The sequence below is a fragment of the Nycticebus coucang genome, chromosome 24 (assembly GCF_027406575.1).
Source record: "Nycticebus coucang isolate mNycCou1 chromosome 24, mNycCou1.pri, whole genome shotgun sequence".
Lineage (NCBI taxonomy): Eukaryota > Metazoa > Chordata > Mammalia > Primates > Lorisidae > Nycticebus > Nycticebus coucang.
Window position 1 is genome coordinate 14,776,704 of NC_069803.1, and position 14,907 is coordinate 14,791,610.

At 45.9% G+C, this 14,907-nt stretch overlaps 1 protein-coding gene across 1 annotated transcript in view; it reads left to right on the top strand.

Annotated features, from left to right (window-relative positions):
- The window catches only part of PRAG1 (PEAK1 related, kinase-activating pseudokinase 1), a 59,731-nt gene that overhangs the window by 39,199 nt on the left and 5,625 nt on the right, over positions 1–14,907 (top strand). The window contains exon 5 of the mRNA XM_053578349.1: positions 6,464–7,212. Within this exon, the coding sequence (XP_053434324.1) occupies positions 6,464–7,212 (749 nt within the window). The remainder of the gene's footprint in view (positions 1–6,463; positions 7,213–14,907) is intronic.

Consider the following 14,907-nt stretch of genomic DNA (forward strand, 5'->3'; position numbering starts at 1 on the left):
GAACAATGACAAGTACCTATTAAAACCCAGCAAGAAGAGAGGACCCTGTAATAAGGGAAACCTTACAGAACCACGTTTGAACTTTCGGCCTGCATTTCTGCAGAGGAGTTAAGCTCTTCCTCCCAGCCATTGAAATCCTGATTTCTCTTCTAAATATGACACCAAACTAGTATACTTTCCCCTAGGTCTGTTTAAGATTCCACCCAACATGCCATATGTGACGTGGACCTGCCCTCTAGAAACACGATTTTTTTTTTTTCATCTGAAGCACATTTACTAAAGGGATATAGGGTGTTTTACTGGATAGTCAGAAACTTCTTTTTATGCAGAATTAAAAAATTAGAAGGAAACTCTAGGAATGGGGCTTTGGAGCCCTCTGTCCCAATCAGCATGCAAAATCATTAAAAATCTACCAGTGATATAACTAAGACATAAGTAAAGGGCTCAGGAGAAGTGTTTCCCACTCTTACCGCTTTTACACCTTCAGCTGTAAGCCAGACTTCAGAAACACCAGCGTGAAACCAGGATGTGTTTTGAGTTAGTCTCTTGGCCTCTTGGAGCGGAGTCCTGACAATATGGGCTGTGGACCAAAGTTGTTCAGGATTTTTGAAGCAGATTTTTCCGAACTAGTGGTTTGTCCGTGAATTTTGAACTATTTTAGATGGCGAGGCTTTTTTGTTCCCTCTTCTTTCTGGCTCTGCTAAATCCAGAGCGTGACAGCTGCTACAAATGGTAAGAATCTACTTGCTATGTTGCCTAAGGCTGTGTTTATGAAGCGGTGGTTCCCCAAGTTAAGAGTCAAGACAGAGACAGAGCTAGAGTGGGTCTTTAAAGAGTGGCTTCGGGGGGGGGGGGCGCCTGTGGCTCAAAGGAATAGGGTGCTGGCCCCATATGCCAGAGGTGGCGGGTTCAAACCCAGCCCCAGCCAAAAACTGAAAAAAAAAGAGTGGCTTCTGAGCCCATAAAAGACAGCGACTGCTCATCACATGGTGGAGAAATCACTGGTATATCTAGAAAGGCCACAGGTTAGCATCTACTTCAGAGTAGCCCTAAGAATGTTAACAGGTGCAAGGCTATAGGACTCTGAGGGGTCTGGGGGCTCTCAGAGTGAATTCTGGGCTTTCACCAGCTCTCTTCCCATACCTGGAGAGCTTCAAGGAGCCCCAAGTTCAGAAGGATGCATCAGGTTGGAAGGTGGGTCACAGAACCAGGCGTTTTTTCCCCAAATACGAAAATCATAATATGTGTACATAATACGCAAAGTTATCCATGTAAAGTCCACATTGGTTCACCTGGTAAGGTTTGTGAAATTGCTGGTGAACCTTACTTCATCTGGTAAGGTTTGTGAAACTGCAGGCCTTTTGGGGCAAGTTTGTAGCTAAGGAGCATTTGTTTGTGCAGGGCTGTTCTCTGATGAGTAATAAACTCACAATATCTGAGAAATAAAGTAAAATTAACTAGGCTGGGTGCTTTGGCTCATGCCTATAATTCCAGCACTTTGGGAGGCTGAGCAGGAAGGATTGCTTGAGGGCTAGAGTTTCAAACCAACTTGAGCAACATAGTGAGACTCCATCGCTACAAAATATAAAAACAGCCAGATGTGATGACAAGCTCTGTGGGTAATCCCAGCTACTCAGGACACTGAGGCAGGAGGATCACTTGAACACAGGAGTTTGAGGGTGCACTGAGCTATGATTACACCAATGCACTGCAGCCGGGGCAACAGAGCAAGACCGTGTCTCTAAAAAGAAAAAAAAAAATTAACTAGCCTGTGTGCTAATCCTTGGAGCCACACCTCCCTCCAGATTACTAATGTCCCTTGCCAGATTTACCCAAGCACTTGTGGCCTATAGATCTGATAAAAACCACTGACTAACACTCCCACTATAAAGCAAGGGGACCTGGCAGTGGGTGGAGCAAAGAGAAAATCATTTCCTCCCGGCTGCCCCGACACATGAGTTATGCAGTCTAAAACCCAAATAATCTACAGAATAAGAAATGTTACTGTTTCTTTTTTTGAAAGATTCCTGCTGTCCTTATAGATTGGAAAGTTCCTCAGCTGCCAGCTGTTTGAACTGCAGCTAGAGAGAGGAGCTTCTGAGGTGAGATAACTATCCGTCCAGGGGCGTTTGCTTTCAGGGGCAGCTTTGAGACAAAATGCATGTTTGGAAAGGTTGAAAATGGAGAGGGTGGCTAAAATTATAGACGGTTAGTGCTGGGAGGGGCCTCGTCAGTGATGTAATCTGTCATTTTTTCAAGGAGGAAACTCAGCCGGGTAAGGCCAACAGCTGGTGAAGGTTCATTCTGCTGCTCACCTTGACTCAGGGTAGAGGCAGAGAGGGGCATCTTGTAAGCTGTCAAAAAGCCCCCCTAGAGACAAGGAAAATGAAACCAATAAAGATGGGAAATAGCCTAAGGCTTTAAAAAGGGACTAGACTAGCTGTCTCTGTCACTGAGGCATCTGGTCACACCCCACCGGCTGCCCTGTTGATGATAAATTGAGGCTTAGACACCTGGATGGTGTGGAAAGGTCAGGAAATGCTGCTGTGCTCACCATGGCCAGCCCTCTCACTCATCAGGCTGGGGTTTTGGTGGCTGAGACTTTGTGTCCTTTGAGAGCCTCACAGATAGGTGGTGTCACCATCCCTTTTTTTTTTTTTTTTGCCTAGGAGCTAGTGAGTGATCCTCCCCCCACCTTCCTCCTCCTCTCCCAGCCTCTTCTACTAGAAGGAGGAGGGCTAGAAAGAGGAAGTCAGCAGGGCCGTAGCCTCCTTCTGTGGCTTTCCTGTGGCGTGTGGGACGGCAGACCCATGCTGGGTTTCAGAGCCTGCTGAGATCTGCGGGGAGGAGATCTCTCCCGCTGCCTGTTTCTTGTGCAGCCTCCACTCTGACAATGGAGGGGAAATTTCATGGGCGTACAAGCTGGCTGCTGCTGCTTGATTTATTATTAACCTGAGCCCTCCTGGAAAGGGTATAAATCACTCATTCGGCCTCCCCAGTAGGAGCCCCGCCTGTCATTAGCTTAGCAGGGCAAAGTGGGAAGGTTAACCATGATCTTGATAACGCACTGGAAAGAAGGAGGGGTTGCCTACTGCAGGCAGGAAGGAGGGAGAGGGGAGCGTGAGAAACACATGCTCCCTCCTGGGCCCGGTGAGAGAGGGTGCTGTCCAGGACGGTGTTGGTGTGGGGCCCGGCAGCCTTGCTCAGCTGCACAGGGCTTCTCTTTGCTCAAGGCTGGTGGTCCCCAGCTACTGCGTTGAATAGACTGTGCTTTGACTTTGCCTTCCCCGGAGCTTTGCATTTGAGGTTGTGCTGGACTGGAGCCCCTGCCATCATCCACTGATTCTGTCCCAGTCAGTGAGGCTGAGGCATGAAAATCATGAGCGCCCACCCAGCCCAGAGCCGGGGGCCTGGAGAACATGGCCATCCACCTTGCTCCCATGGAGTAGGGCAAGTAAGGAGACCCAGTCTTGATCTGAGGGGCTTGGTGCTGGGGTTAGTGTTGAAGAAAGCAGAAAAGGCTTATTGTGAGTAAAGAAGGTTATTAACTATTCAGGAGGCTCAGCACCCATAGCCCAGTGGTTAGGGCACCAGCCACATTCACCAAGGCTGGCGGGTTCAAACCTGGCCCTGGTCTGCTAAAAAACAACAATGACTGGGCGACGCTTGTGGCTCAGGAGTAGGGCACTGGCCCCATATACTGGGGGTGGCGGGTTCAAACCCAGCCCTGGCCAAAAACTGCGAAAACAACAACAATGACAATTGCAACAAAAAAAATATCCGGGTATTGTAGCAGGCGCCTGTAGTCCCAGCTACTTGGGAGGCTGAGGCAAGAAGATTGCTTGAGCCCAAGAGTTTGAGGTTGCTGTGAGCTGTGACGAAATGGCACTCTACCCTGGGTGGCAGAGTGAGACTCTGTCTAAAAAAAGAAAAACCTATTTAGGAGCAGCCCCAGAAAGGTCAAATTCATCTGTATGAGGTGACACAGGACTCTAGACAAATTTGCTTCCTTAGGGGACTTCCTCCCCTTGCCTCAGGCCTCTGTCTTTCTTTTTCTTTTTTTTTTTTTTTATTTTACACCATTTTAGTTTAGATTTTTTTTTTTAAGACCATCTCACTTTGTCTCCCTCAGTACAGTGTCCTGGCATCACAACTCAAACTCTTGGGTTCAAGTGATTCTCTTGCCTCAGCTTCCCGAGTAGCTAGGACTACAGGCGCCCACCACATTGCCCAGCTAGCTTTTTAGAGACAGGGTCTCATCTTGCTCAGGCTGGTCTTGAATTCCTAAGTTCAAGTGATCCACCCACCGTGGCCTCCCAGAGTGCTGGGATTATAGGTGTGAGCCACAACGCCTGGCCAGGCCTCTGCATTTCTTTTTTCTTTTTTTTGGCCGGGGCTGGGTTTGAACCCGCCTCCTCCGGCATATGGGGCCGGCACCCTACTCTGTTGAGCCACAGGCACCGCCCTCTGCATTTCTTATGCCTTTTTCATTCTGGCCCCACTGCCCAGACAGGAAAGGTGCAGCTCTGCCCTAATGGTGCCGTGACTAAGCTGATGTGACTAAGATGATGTGACTCAGGGAACTCAATGAGAAGGGCACATCCTCTGAACCCAATTCCTTGAATCTAAGACCTATTATTTGTCTCCCATTTTCACCTGCAGGATGATAGGCTATTTTACAAGTTATGACTATAGTTAACGTTTCTTTTATTCTCCTAGAAGCTGTTACTAAAATAGAGGGTGTCCCAAAGGTCACCATACCTAGGAAAAGATTAACAAGCTCATATTATATTTTATATTGTATGATATTTTTAATATTTTTTGTTACTATATCAACACATAGGGAAATTCTTTATAATATTTTGTAATGAATATTTTGTAAATAAAAGTACATTTAGCTGCAGCTCTCCATTGTTCCTCTGTATGTACGTGTGTTTGGCAACTTCTGGGGCACATTATGGAAGATACATCTGAGTGTCAGTTCTTAGAATGAAGGAAATGAGTATTGCTTCAATCTGCCTTTTTTCTCTTGTTTAAACTCTTGTTTCATTGTGAAGCTGCCATTTTATACACTAATAAGAAGGAGGCCCACGGCTCGGCCCCCATATTCCGTGGGTAGAGAGCTGGCCACATACACCGGGGCTGGGGGTTTGAACCCAGCCCAGGCCTGCTAAACAACCATGACAACTGCAACAAAAAAATAGCCAGGTGATGTGGCAGGCACCTGTAGTCCCAGCTACTTGGGAGGCTGAGGCAAGAGAATGCTTAAGCCCGAGAGTTGGAGGTTGCTGTGAGCTGTGACGCCACAGCACTCTACTGAGGGCGACATAGTGAGACTCAGTTTCAAAAAAAAAGGAAGAAGAATTTGGCCCACCCTTTACCTTGCAGGTTCTGGGGGCTCCCTCTCACCCTCTTGTGTGCCGCCTAGACAGGTTTGCTGAATGACCCCACGCTATGTGGGCACCTGTGTCCCTAATTGAACCTTCCCCCAGTATCCCAAGGCACCATTCTGGGAACTGTGGGGCCTTGCAACCACCTGCTTTCTTTTTTTTTTGGCCGGGGCTGGGTTTGAACCCGCCACCTCCGGCATATGGGACCGGCGCCCTACTCCTTGAGCCACAGGCGCCGCCCCACCTGCTTTCTTTTAAAATATGTTTCCACCTTTACAAAATCACATTCTCTTGCTTTCTAAAGTCCCTATGGACCTGTCCCTGCCCCCTAAGCCAGCAAAATGTTTGTGAAACCTCCAAGAACTTCACGCTAAAAGCAAAAATTTTACTATAGGTAAACTATTAATTATACCCTCTACAAACCTGATTTTTTTTTTTAAATCCAGTCAAACCACACATGCTCAAGTTTGTTATTATTGTTGCAGCACTGTTTGTAAAATATTTGAAAAAATATAAGCGTCCACCCAGAGGGGATTGGTTTGATAAATTGTGATACAACATATGACAATATATTATGGTATGGCTGTTTAAAAGAACTAGATAGATCTGTGTATTGAATGTGAACTCTCTTCCAAGGTGGGAAAGAAAATATTCCAATCCTGAAAGCCACCGTTGGCTCTCTTTCCTTAGATGTGTAGATGTGTGTGTGTGCGCGCGTGCGCGCGTGTGCATTTGTTCTGTTCGTTGGAAGAATGCACGAGAAACTACTGGCAGTAGTTTTATTTTTTTTCTGATGAGAGAGGTTGAGTAGTTAGGGAAGAAGGAAGAAGGAAAACTTGTCAGTGCACACCGTTTTTCATTTTGATTTTTGTCCACTGTACACATATAGTCTATGTGAGAAATAGAAAAATGAAATAAAATTAATAGCTTTGATGAAAGAAAGAAAGAGAGAGAGAGAAAGGGAGAAAGGAAGGAAGGGAAGGAGGGAAAGGAAAGGAAAGAAAGCAGGCCTGCAGAATCCTGGAACCAAATGGCCTTGGCCTTGCTCTGATTATTTCTCTTTCTCCTTTCAGGTCCATCGTATGAGCCGGCTCACTCACCCACCATCAGTGGGAAGCAGCTCTTTGCTCCCGTTCCGTTCCCTTCGGGCTCCACCGAGAATGTGTCCCCCAGTGGGCCCCTGCAGCCCCCACCTCTCCCCCAGAAAAAGATAGTGAGCCGGGCAGCTTCTTCTCCAGATGGCTTCTTCTGGACCCAAGGCTCCCCCAAGCCCCGGCCAGCAAGCCCCAAGCTGAGCCTAAGCCACTCAGAAACCAACGTCCACCATGAGTCTCGCTTTAGCTATTTCTTGAACTCTGAGAGCCGCCACCATCCTGGCTTCTCTTCTGAGCCTCTGGAGAAAGCTTTCAAAGGCAATGGCCACTGGATCCCAGCGCCAGGGCTGGCGGGCCACAAAAGTGGCCGTGGGAGTCCTGGCCCCCAGTACAAAGGGGCCCCCTCTGCCTCGTCCTCCCAGCTGAGCGTGTCCAGCCAGGCGTCCACCTGTAGCACCCAGCTTCAGCTCCACAGTCTCCTAAGCAGCATCAGTAGCAAGGAGGGCACTTACACCAAGCTGGGGGGCCTCTACACCCAGTCCCTGGCTCGCCTCGTGGCCAAGTGCGAGGACCTCTTCATGGGTGGTCAGAAGAAGGAGCTCCACTTCAGTGAGAATAACTGGTCGCTCTTCAAGTTGACTTGTAACAAGCCCTGCTGTGACTCGGGAGATGCCATTTATTACTGTGCCACCTGCTCGGAGGATCCCGGCAGCACCTATGCTGTGAAAGTAGGTACCACCCTCTGCTTCCCTTCACGGCACCCCTGACAGGTCCTGGCGTGGGTGGAATTCTGGCTTGAGCAAATCATTTCACCTCTCTGGGCTTTAGGAGGCTTGATCCCTAAGAGTCCTTTTCTCACTTAGAGCCCAGCGATTGCACTCTCTGTCTGGCCTAGGACATGGTACAGTGAGAAATGCAGGTGAATATAGGATGTATTCTGTGTTTTCAGGAATGAGCCCCTGTGATCCAGTTGGGATTGAGGAAACAAGTGCCTTTCAGTGCAACAGAGTCATTCAGCTTGTTGGGTTTTACTGAATGCCTACTATATGCTAGGCATTTTGCCATGATCTCAGTATAGAGAGGGGAACATAAGGTCCGTTATGGAGCTGGTAATCTAGGCAGGGGGATGCACAATTAAGATACTGTTTTTCAAATGTTAGGGCCAGAAGCAGTATTAGACCTAGGTGTTGTCTTAAAAAACAAGAATAACAACATTTATTGAACATATACTATACAACTAACTAGACTCTTGGCTAGGTGTATTAACTACATTACCTGCAATCTTGACCGTAACTCTGTGGGATGGGTAGATTTTCTAGATAGGGAATCTGAGGCTCAAAAGGATCAAGTAAGTTGCCCACAGTAACTTGATTTAGTGATTATGTAAGTTGCCCATTTCAGCTGTGACTGAAGTGGATTTGAACCTTGGTTTGTCTGTGTCCAAAGCCTACATTAAGACCCCACCAGTTGAGATAAGTAAAATTCAGAGAAGGGAAGTGACTAGCCCATGGTGACACAGCTTTTTAACCACAGATCAGGGCTGTTGCTACCCTACCTCATTACTCTCTAAGTGCAGCTTTGCAAGAGCTAATTGAGCCATCTACACCCATTTGAACCACTGTGGTTCCCACCATGGGCTCTAGTTCTTCCCTGTGGCTTCCATTCTCATCTTCCTTGCATATTTCTTGAATACCTGGAGGGTCCATCCCCTTTCTATAAAGGCAGGCTTTTATTGAAGAGTGAGAAAGGGCACCCTGAGCTCTCTTCTGCCTTCAGCTGTTCCAAGACATTCCTTTTCTTTCCAGTTAGAAAAATAAAGAGTGAACTAACTTGGAATGGCCTCAGTGGGCTAGCTCACTTGCCAGAAAAAAAAAAAAAAATTGAGATAAGGTCTCACTTTATTGCCCAGGCTGGATTGCAGTGGCACAATCATAACCCACAACATCCTTGACCTCCTGAACTCAAGTGATCCTCTTGACTTGGCCTCCCAAAGTGCTAAGATTACAGGCATGAGCCACCATGCCTGGCCACCAGCAAAAGTTTTTAAAATGGTATGATTATTAGCTAAAGAAATTATAGGGAATTTTATTTTGAGATTTTTCTTTTAAGAAATTTTTGACACCACCATAAAATAGAGATTGGGATTGATATGTTCAAGGGGCAATAATTACTTGCTGCCTTCCTATGAAAAAGCTACAGCACTGGCGACTAGGAAGACCCAGTTGATTGTACAGAGATGAAGGGCACAGAAGGCTGGACCTTGTGGCCCAGACAGCAGGCACTGATTGGAAAACACACGGACACCCTGGATGAGGTACCACGGTGTTGTTTCTTGAACTGTACTGGCTCTTTATTATCTGGATCCAGCAGCTACTTTCTCAGCAAGCCATCCTTCCCTGCCACTTCTCCAACCAAAATTCAAAGAAAAATAATGTCAGAGTTTTCCTTCCTTTTAGGATGGTGCTATGTCCAGTAGAGGAAAAAGTGACTGGACCCCCTGTGAGCGGAACATGACTCTGCTGGGTTTATCATTGTATGCTCAGATCCAGGGTTCTGTTCTCATTGAAAGCAAGGGACTTAAATTTGAGGCTGGCACAGTGGCTCATGTCCATAGTCCTAGTAGTCTGGGAGTCTAAGGCCGGTGGAATGCTTGAGCTCAGGAGTTTAAGACCAGCCTGAGCAAGAGCGAGACCCTATCTCTACTAAAAATGGAAAAATGAGGTGGGCATGGTGGTGCAGGCCTATAGTCCCAGCTATTCAGGAGGCTGAGACAAGAGGATAGCTTGAGCCCAGGAGTTTGAGGTTGCTGTGAGCTATGATGCCATGGCACTCTACCCAGAGTGACAGAGTGAGCCTCTGTCTTAAAAAAAAAAAAAAAAAAAAGAGAGAGAAAGAAGAGACTTAACATTTGAGTTTCTCTTCTCCAAAGCCAAGGGGATGGAGGTGTGTTTAGGAAGTTCTTGGCTTTCGTTAGCCCCAGTGAACCTGAGAACATGATCTGGGAATCATCCTGCTTCCACCTTGAACCTTTCCTGTGTTCAAGTGCATTGCTGACTCTTGTCTCCTGGGCTGAACCTTGAGACTCATTCAATATCAAGACACAGTTTCTCTCTCCAGTTCGAGGAGGAAAAGCCTGTGATAGAAAGAGAGGTGACTATCATAAGAACTGAGAGACAGTCTCCTGGCACAAGGTATCTTATTCTGCCCCTGAATCCAAACCTCGGGGCAAAGGTTTTTTGTTTCATTTTGTTTAGTTTTGTATATCAATGAGCGATTGGGGTGTGTGTCTTGGATTCTAGAGCCTCATGGGATAAGGTACAATTAGCCGAATTCGCCAATAAATGATGCAGAAGAAATCCACCTTTCCCAGAGGATGTGAAAAGCAAGGATTGTTCCTTATTTCTGTAGAAATTTAAGCTATAAGGAACCAGAAGAAATGCCTTGGTCCTCTAAAGAAGACCATCCCAGGCATTCCCCATCTCCCTTGCCTGGAGACGCAGTAGCTCAAGGACCATCTGTACCGAGTGAAAAAGGAACTTTGGAGAATAGCATCAAATATGGAGAGTATGCTAATTCTTAGAACGAGATTACCAGGAACAACAGCGCCAATTTGCAAATATGCCTGGCCTGGTAATTGGGGGGTGAGGGGTGGGAGTTGCAAAGCATCATTTCCCATGTGCAGCTGTTGGGCTTCATTAGCGCTGCAGTGTAGACGGAGTAGAGTCATCTGAGAGTCTGTGGGGCCTGTGTGTGTGTGTGAAGGGGGGCTGTCTCCTTCCCAGCCAGCCGGCAGCCGCCTGTCAGAGGCCCAGCTTACTTCATCAGTGCATGTTAAACAGGGAGCCGCCTGCAATCAGACATGAGCCATGGTTGCAGAGTCCCAGTTAACAATAATAGGCTCACACCTGCTCGCCCCTGATGCTGGGGCCTCCATCATGGGCTCAGGGCCCTGCAGAACTGAGGAGATGAAGTAATACTCTCCCGTCTTGTTTCAGCTTTTGCAGCTCGACTGCGTGAATATGTGGCAGAAAAAAAAAATTATTAGTTGTGTGTGCGTTTTCCAAGCTGTTTCATTTCTCAGCCATGCAGAACTGCAGTTCAGTAATTAAGGACCTGTGTTAAGCCACTGGGCCTTTTTTATTTAATCGATGTGACTTAGCCCAGATTTTTCACCCAAGCATGAGGCCCTGGTTCCAAAGTTTAAAATGAGTCTTGGCTCAGCAAAAAGTTTGAAATTTGAGCTGAACCAAAAGTGTGTGCAAAGTCTGAGAGCTAAAATCTGAGTGCAGGACCCCCTAAAAATGAAAGGAGGGTGATGATGGGGGGCAGAGTGTTTGGGAAAATGAGGATTGAGAAGAAGCCTCCCGTCTCCCCAAGTTGCCTCACAACCCTCCCCCACCCCCCCACCCCCACACACAACATTCAGCGCTGTAGAATGATCTTGGGCGTCTTGCCCAGGGCTCACGGGGCTGGTTAACATGCGCCCTGCGCAGCCCTTGCCAGAGGCCGAGCATGATGATTTTGCCCAACCTAGTTGCCATTTATTCTTCTCCTATATTTACATCTCTGAAAAAAAGTCAGCGGCTCCACTGGAGCTCTGGGCCCAAAGTGTTTGCAGGATCCAGGCCTTTGATACCCCTGAGAAAAGGGGGGCCTTAAACACTTCCCAGGTCCCTTGGTGGCAGCTGCATGCTCTCTGCGTTTGTACAATACCTGCTAGCCAGCTCTGCGTGGCTGTGCAACACCATCAGGCTACAGTGGACATGGCAAGAGCAGTCACTATAGCAACCTTTCCCATTGTGCTGCTGCGGGCTGGGCCTGGTGCTGAAAGCCGCCCCTACATTATTTCATTTGATCCTCGCAATGACCGTGTGAGGAAAGATCTATCATGGCCCCCATTATTCAGAGGAGAGAACAGGCCTTGGGGTAGGTATTATCAGGCCTCATCGTTTGTGGATTCCGTCTTGTGAAATCATTGACCCACTACAATTTATCTGCAATGCTAACATAAATACTTGCACTTTTCACTCAATTTGAGACATGTGCAGGGCAGGAAAAAGCTTGAGCCTCCCCATGTGCACATTTCCAGCAGAGGTAGAACAAAGCAATACCCTCCCATCTTGTTTCAGTCCTCATACTGGAAGCAGAAGTCCTTTGGGGCAGTCTGTTTCTTTCTTTCAGGCATGATATTTGTACCTATTTATGTGGTATATGTCAAATTTTGTTACATGCATGGATCGTGTAGGGACCAGGTGTAGAACTTCCTTCCAGTTGAGCTGTGTCTTTGCACCCATAAATCAACCTGTCTTCACCCACCACCTCCCACCCGTACACCCTTCCCAGCCTCGGCTATCTGTCTGTCATTCCACTCTCTGTCTCCATGTCATCTACCTACATTTTTAGCTCCCACGTAGGAATGAAAACATGCACTATTTGTCTTTCTGTGCCTAGTTTATTGTACTTAACATCATGACCTCCCGTGTCATCCATATTGCTGCAATATGGAAGATTTCATTCTGATTTTATGGCCAAATAGTATTCTGTTGTGTATAGGTACCACATTTTCTTTTTTTTTAATTTTTTTATTTTATTGTTGGGGATTCATTGAGGGTACAATAAGCCAGGTTACACTGATTGCATTTGTTAGGTAAAGTCCCTCTTGCAATCATGTCTTGCCCCCAGAAGGTGTGACACACACCAAGGCCCCACCCCGCTCCCTCCGTCCCTCTCTCTGCTTTTCCTCCCCCCACAATGACCTTAATTGTCATTAATTGTCCTCATATCAAAATTGAGGACATAGGATTCATGCTTCTCCATTCTTGTGATACTTTACTAAGAATAATGTCTTCCACTTCCATCCAGGTTAATACGAAGGATGTAAAGTCTCCATTTTTTTTAATAGCTGAATAGTATTCCATGGTATGCATATACCACAGCTTGTTAATCCATTCCTGGGTTGGTGGGCATTTAGGCTGTTTCCACATTTTGACGATTGTAAATTGAGCTGCAATAAACAGTCTAGTACAAGTGTCCTTATGATAAAAGGATTTTTTTCCTTCTGGGTAGATGCCCAGTAATGGGATTGCAGGATCAAATGGGAGGTCTAGCTTGAGTGCTTTGAGGTTTCTCCATTCCTCCTTCCAGAAAGGTTGGTACCACATTTTCTTTATCCAAACATCCATTGATGGATAGTGAGGTTGATTTGCTGTCTTTGCTATTGTGAATAGTGCTGGAATAAGCATGAGAGTCTAGGTGTCCCTTTGATATATTGATTCCTTTTCCTTTGGATAAATATCCAGTAGTGGGATTGCTGGATCCGATGGTAGCTCTGCTGTTAGTTTTTTGGGAAATCTCTTTACTGTTTTCCATAGTGGCTGAACTAATTTACATTCTCACCAACAGTATAAAAAAGTTTTTTTCCCTTTCTCCATGTCCTCTCCAACATGTTATTTTTTTCCTTTTTGATAATACCGTTCTAAGTGCAGTGAGAGGTTATCATATTTTTGATTTGCTTTTCCCTGATGATTAGTGATGGTGAGTATTTTTGCATTTACCTGTTGGCCACTTGTATGTATTCTTTCAGGAAATGTTCATTCATGTCTTTGCTAATTTTCAAAGAGAATATTTATCTATTTATACTATTGAGGCTTGGCGCCCGTAGCTCACTGGGACTGGTAGATTTGAACCCAGCCCGGGCCTGCTAAACAACAATGATGACGACAACAACAACAACAATAGCAAAAAATAATCAGGCATTGTGGTGGGCACCTGTAGTCCCTGCTACTTGGGAGGCTGAGGCAAGAGAATCACTTAAGCCTAAGAGTTTCAGCTTGCTGTGAGCTATGATGCCACGGCGCTCTACAAGGGTGACATAGTGAGACTCTATCTCAAAAAAATAAATTAATTAATTAATAAAATAAAAATAAAGATTTTTACTATTGAGTTGAGTCCCTTGGGTATTAGTTCACTGTCAGATTAAGAGTTGCAACTGTTTTCTCTGATTCAAAAAATTGTCTCTTCACTCTGTTGATTGTTTCTCTTGCTGTGCAGAAGCCTTTTCATTTAATATAGCCCTGCTGGTCTATTTTTTCGGCTTTGTTGCCTATGTTTTTTGGGTTTTAGCCAAAGAATCCTTGCCTAGATCAATGTCCTGACAATTTTTCCCTATGTTTTAGTCTAGTAATTTTATAATTTCTGGTCTTATGTTTATATCTTTAACCCATCTTGGGTTGATTGTTGTATATGGTGAGAGACAGGGGTATAATTTCATTCTTCTGCCTATGGCTATCCCATTTTCCCAGCATTGTTTATTGAAGAGGAGGTGAATGAGATTTAATGAAACACTACATGAAAACCACATAGCTGGCACGGTGCCTCTCACATTTAAGAGTCTAGTATCTGTTGGGAGTGAGAAGGTAATGGTGATATCCTTCCCCCCAAGGAAGGGGGGCAGACAGTGGGCAGTGGGCAGACAGTGGCTGGCCAAGCACTGTTTATATGCAAGACTCTTTTTGATGACCTCCCTCTCCCAAATTTCTTTTGGTTTTATAGTGTCCCAGATGACTGTCATTTAAAAATGGAGTACAGTTTGGTAGGTTGGAACAAGAAAGATCCTGTAACAATGTCCTTTAGTCTTGTATTACAAAAATATTTTTCTTAGTGTAATAGGAAGCAATGTCTGAGTAAAACGTATTTATCTTTTATTTCCATTCTCCCTCTATAATAAAGGGATTACTAAATTCATGTGTTACCCACCTTTGCCCTCAATTAGCTTTAAAAGAATTTCCCCAGAGGCTGAACTCTTGTATGCCAGGTTTCAAACTGAGAAGGTTTATATAGAGGCAGTATAAACATATCTCTATGGAAAGGTGCTTGCAAGAGAACTTCTAAAAACATCACTCATAAGCATCGTGTTGCTTCATAATCATTCCAAACTAGCAGCCTGAAGGAAGGGTTCTTTGGGGATTGGTGGGGGATAACATGCCTTTCTTCTTGGGAGTACATACCGATCCCTGCCTCTGTATAATGTATAGATGAGGTTGTATAGTATTTGTCTGAGAAAGGAGGTCATTTGTCATTTTCAGTCCCTTTCAGTGGAATAACAGGGAAACTGGGGCCCGACAGAGGGCCAGGTGGCTGGTGCAAGATTCTCCATTTGAGTGGCTGCTGGGTGAGGGTAAGCATTGCTGGAGATCCTTAGGCGGGAGGTGCTGTCTTTAGTACAAGAAGATAAAGACGTAGTTGTGTGGGTTCCCCAGGCACTCTTCCCACAGAGGTGCTTGAGATCATCTGTTTTTTTTATTTCTATCTTCAGTTCAGAGGGAGCGCTTGGGCAGACGCTCTGGCTACCCTGTTCCCTGGAGAACTTTCTGTTTTCTTTAAGCTGCTGTGACTCACCCTTGAGGGGAAAGTCTGTGCCTACT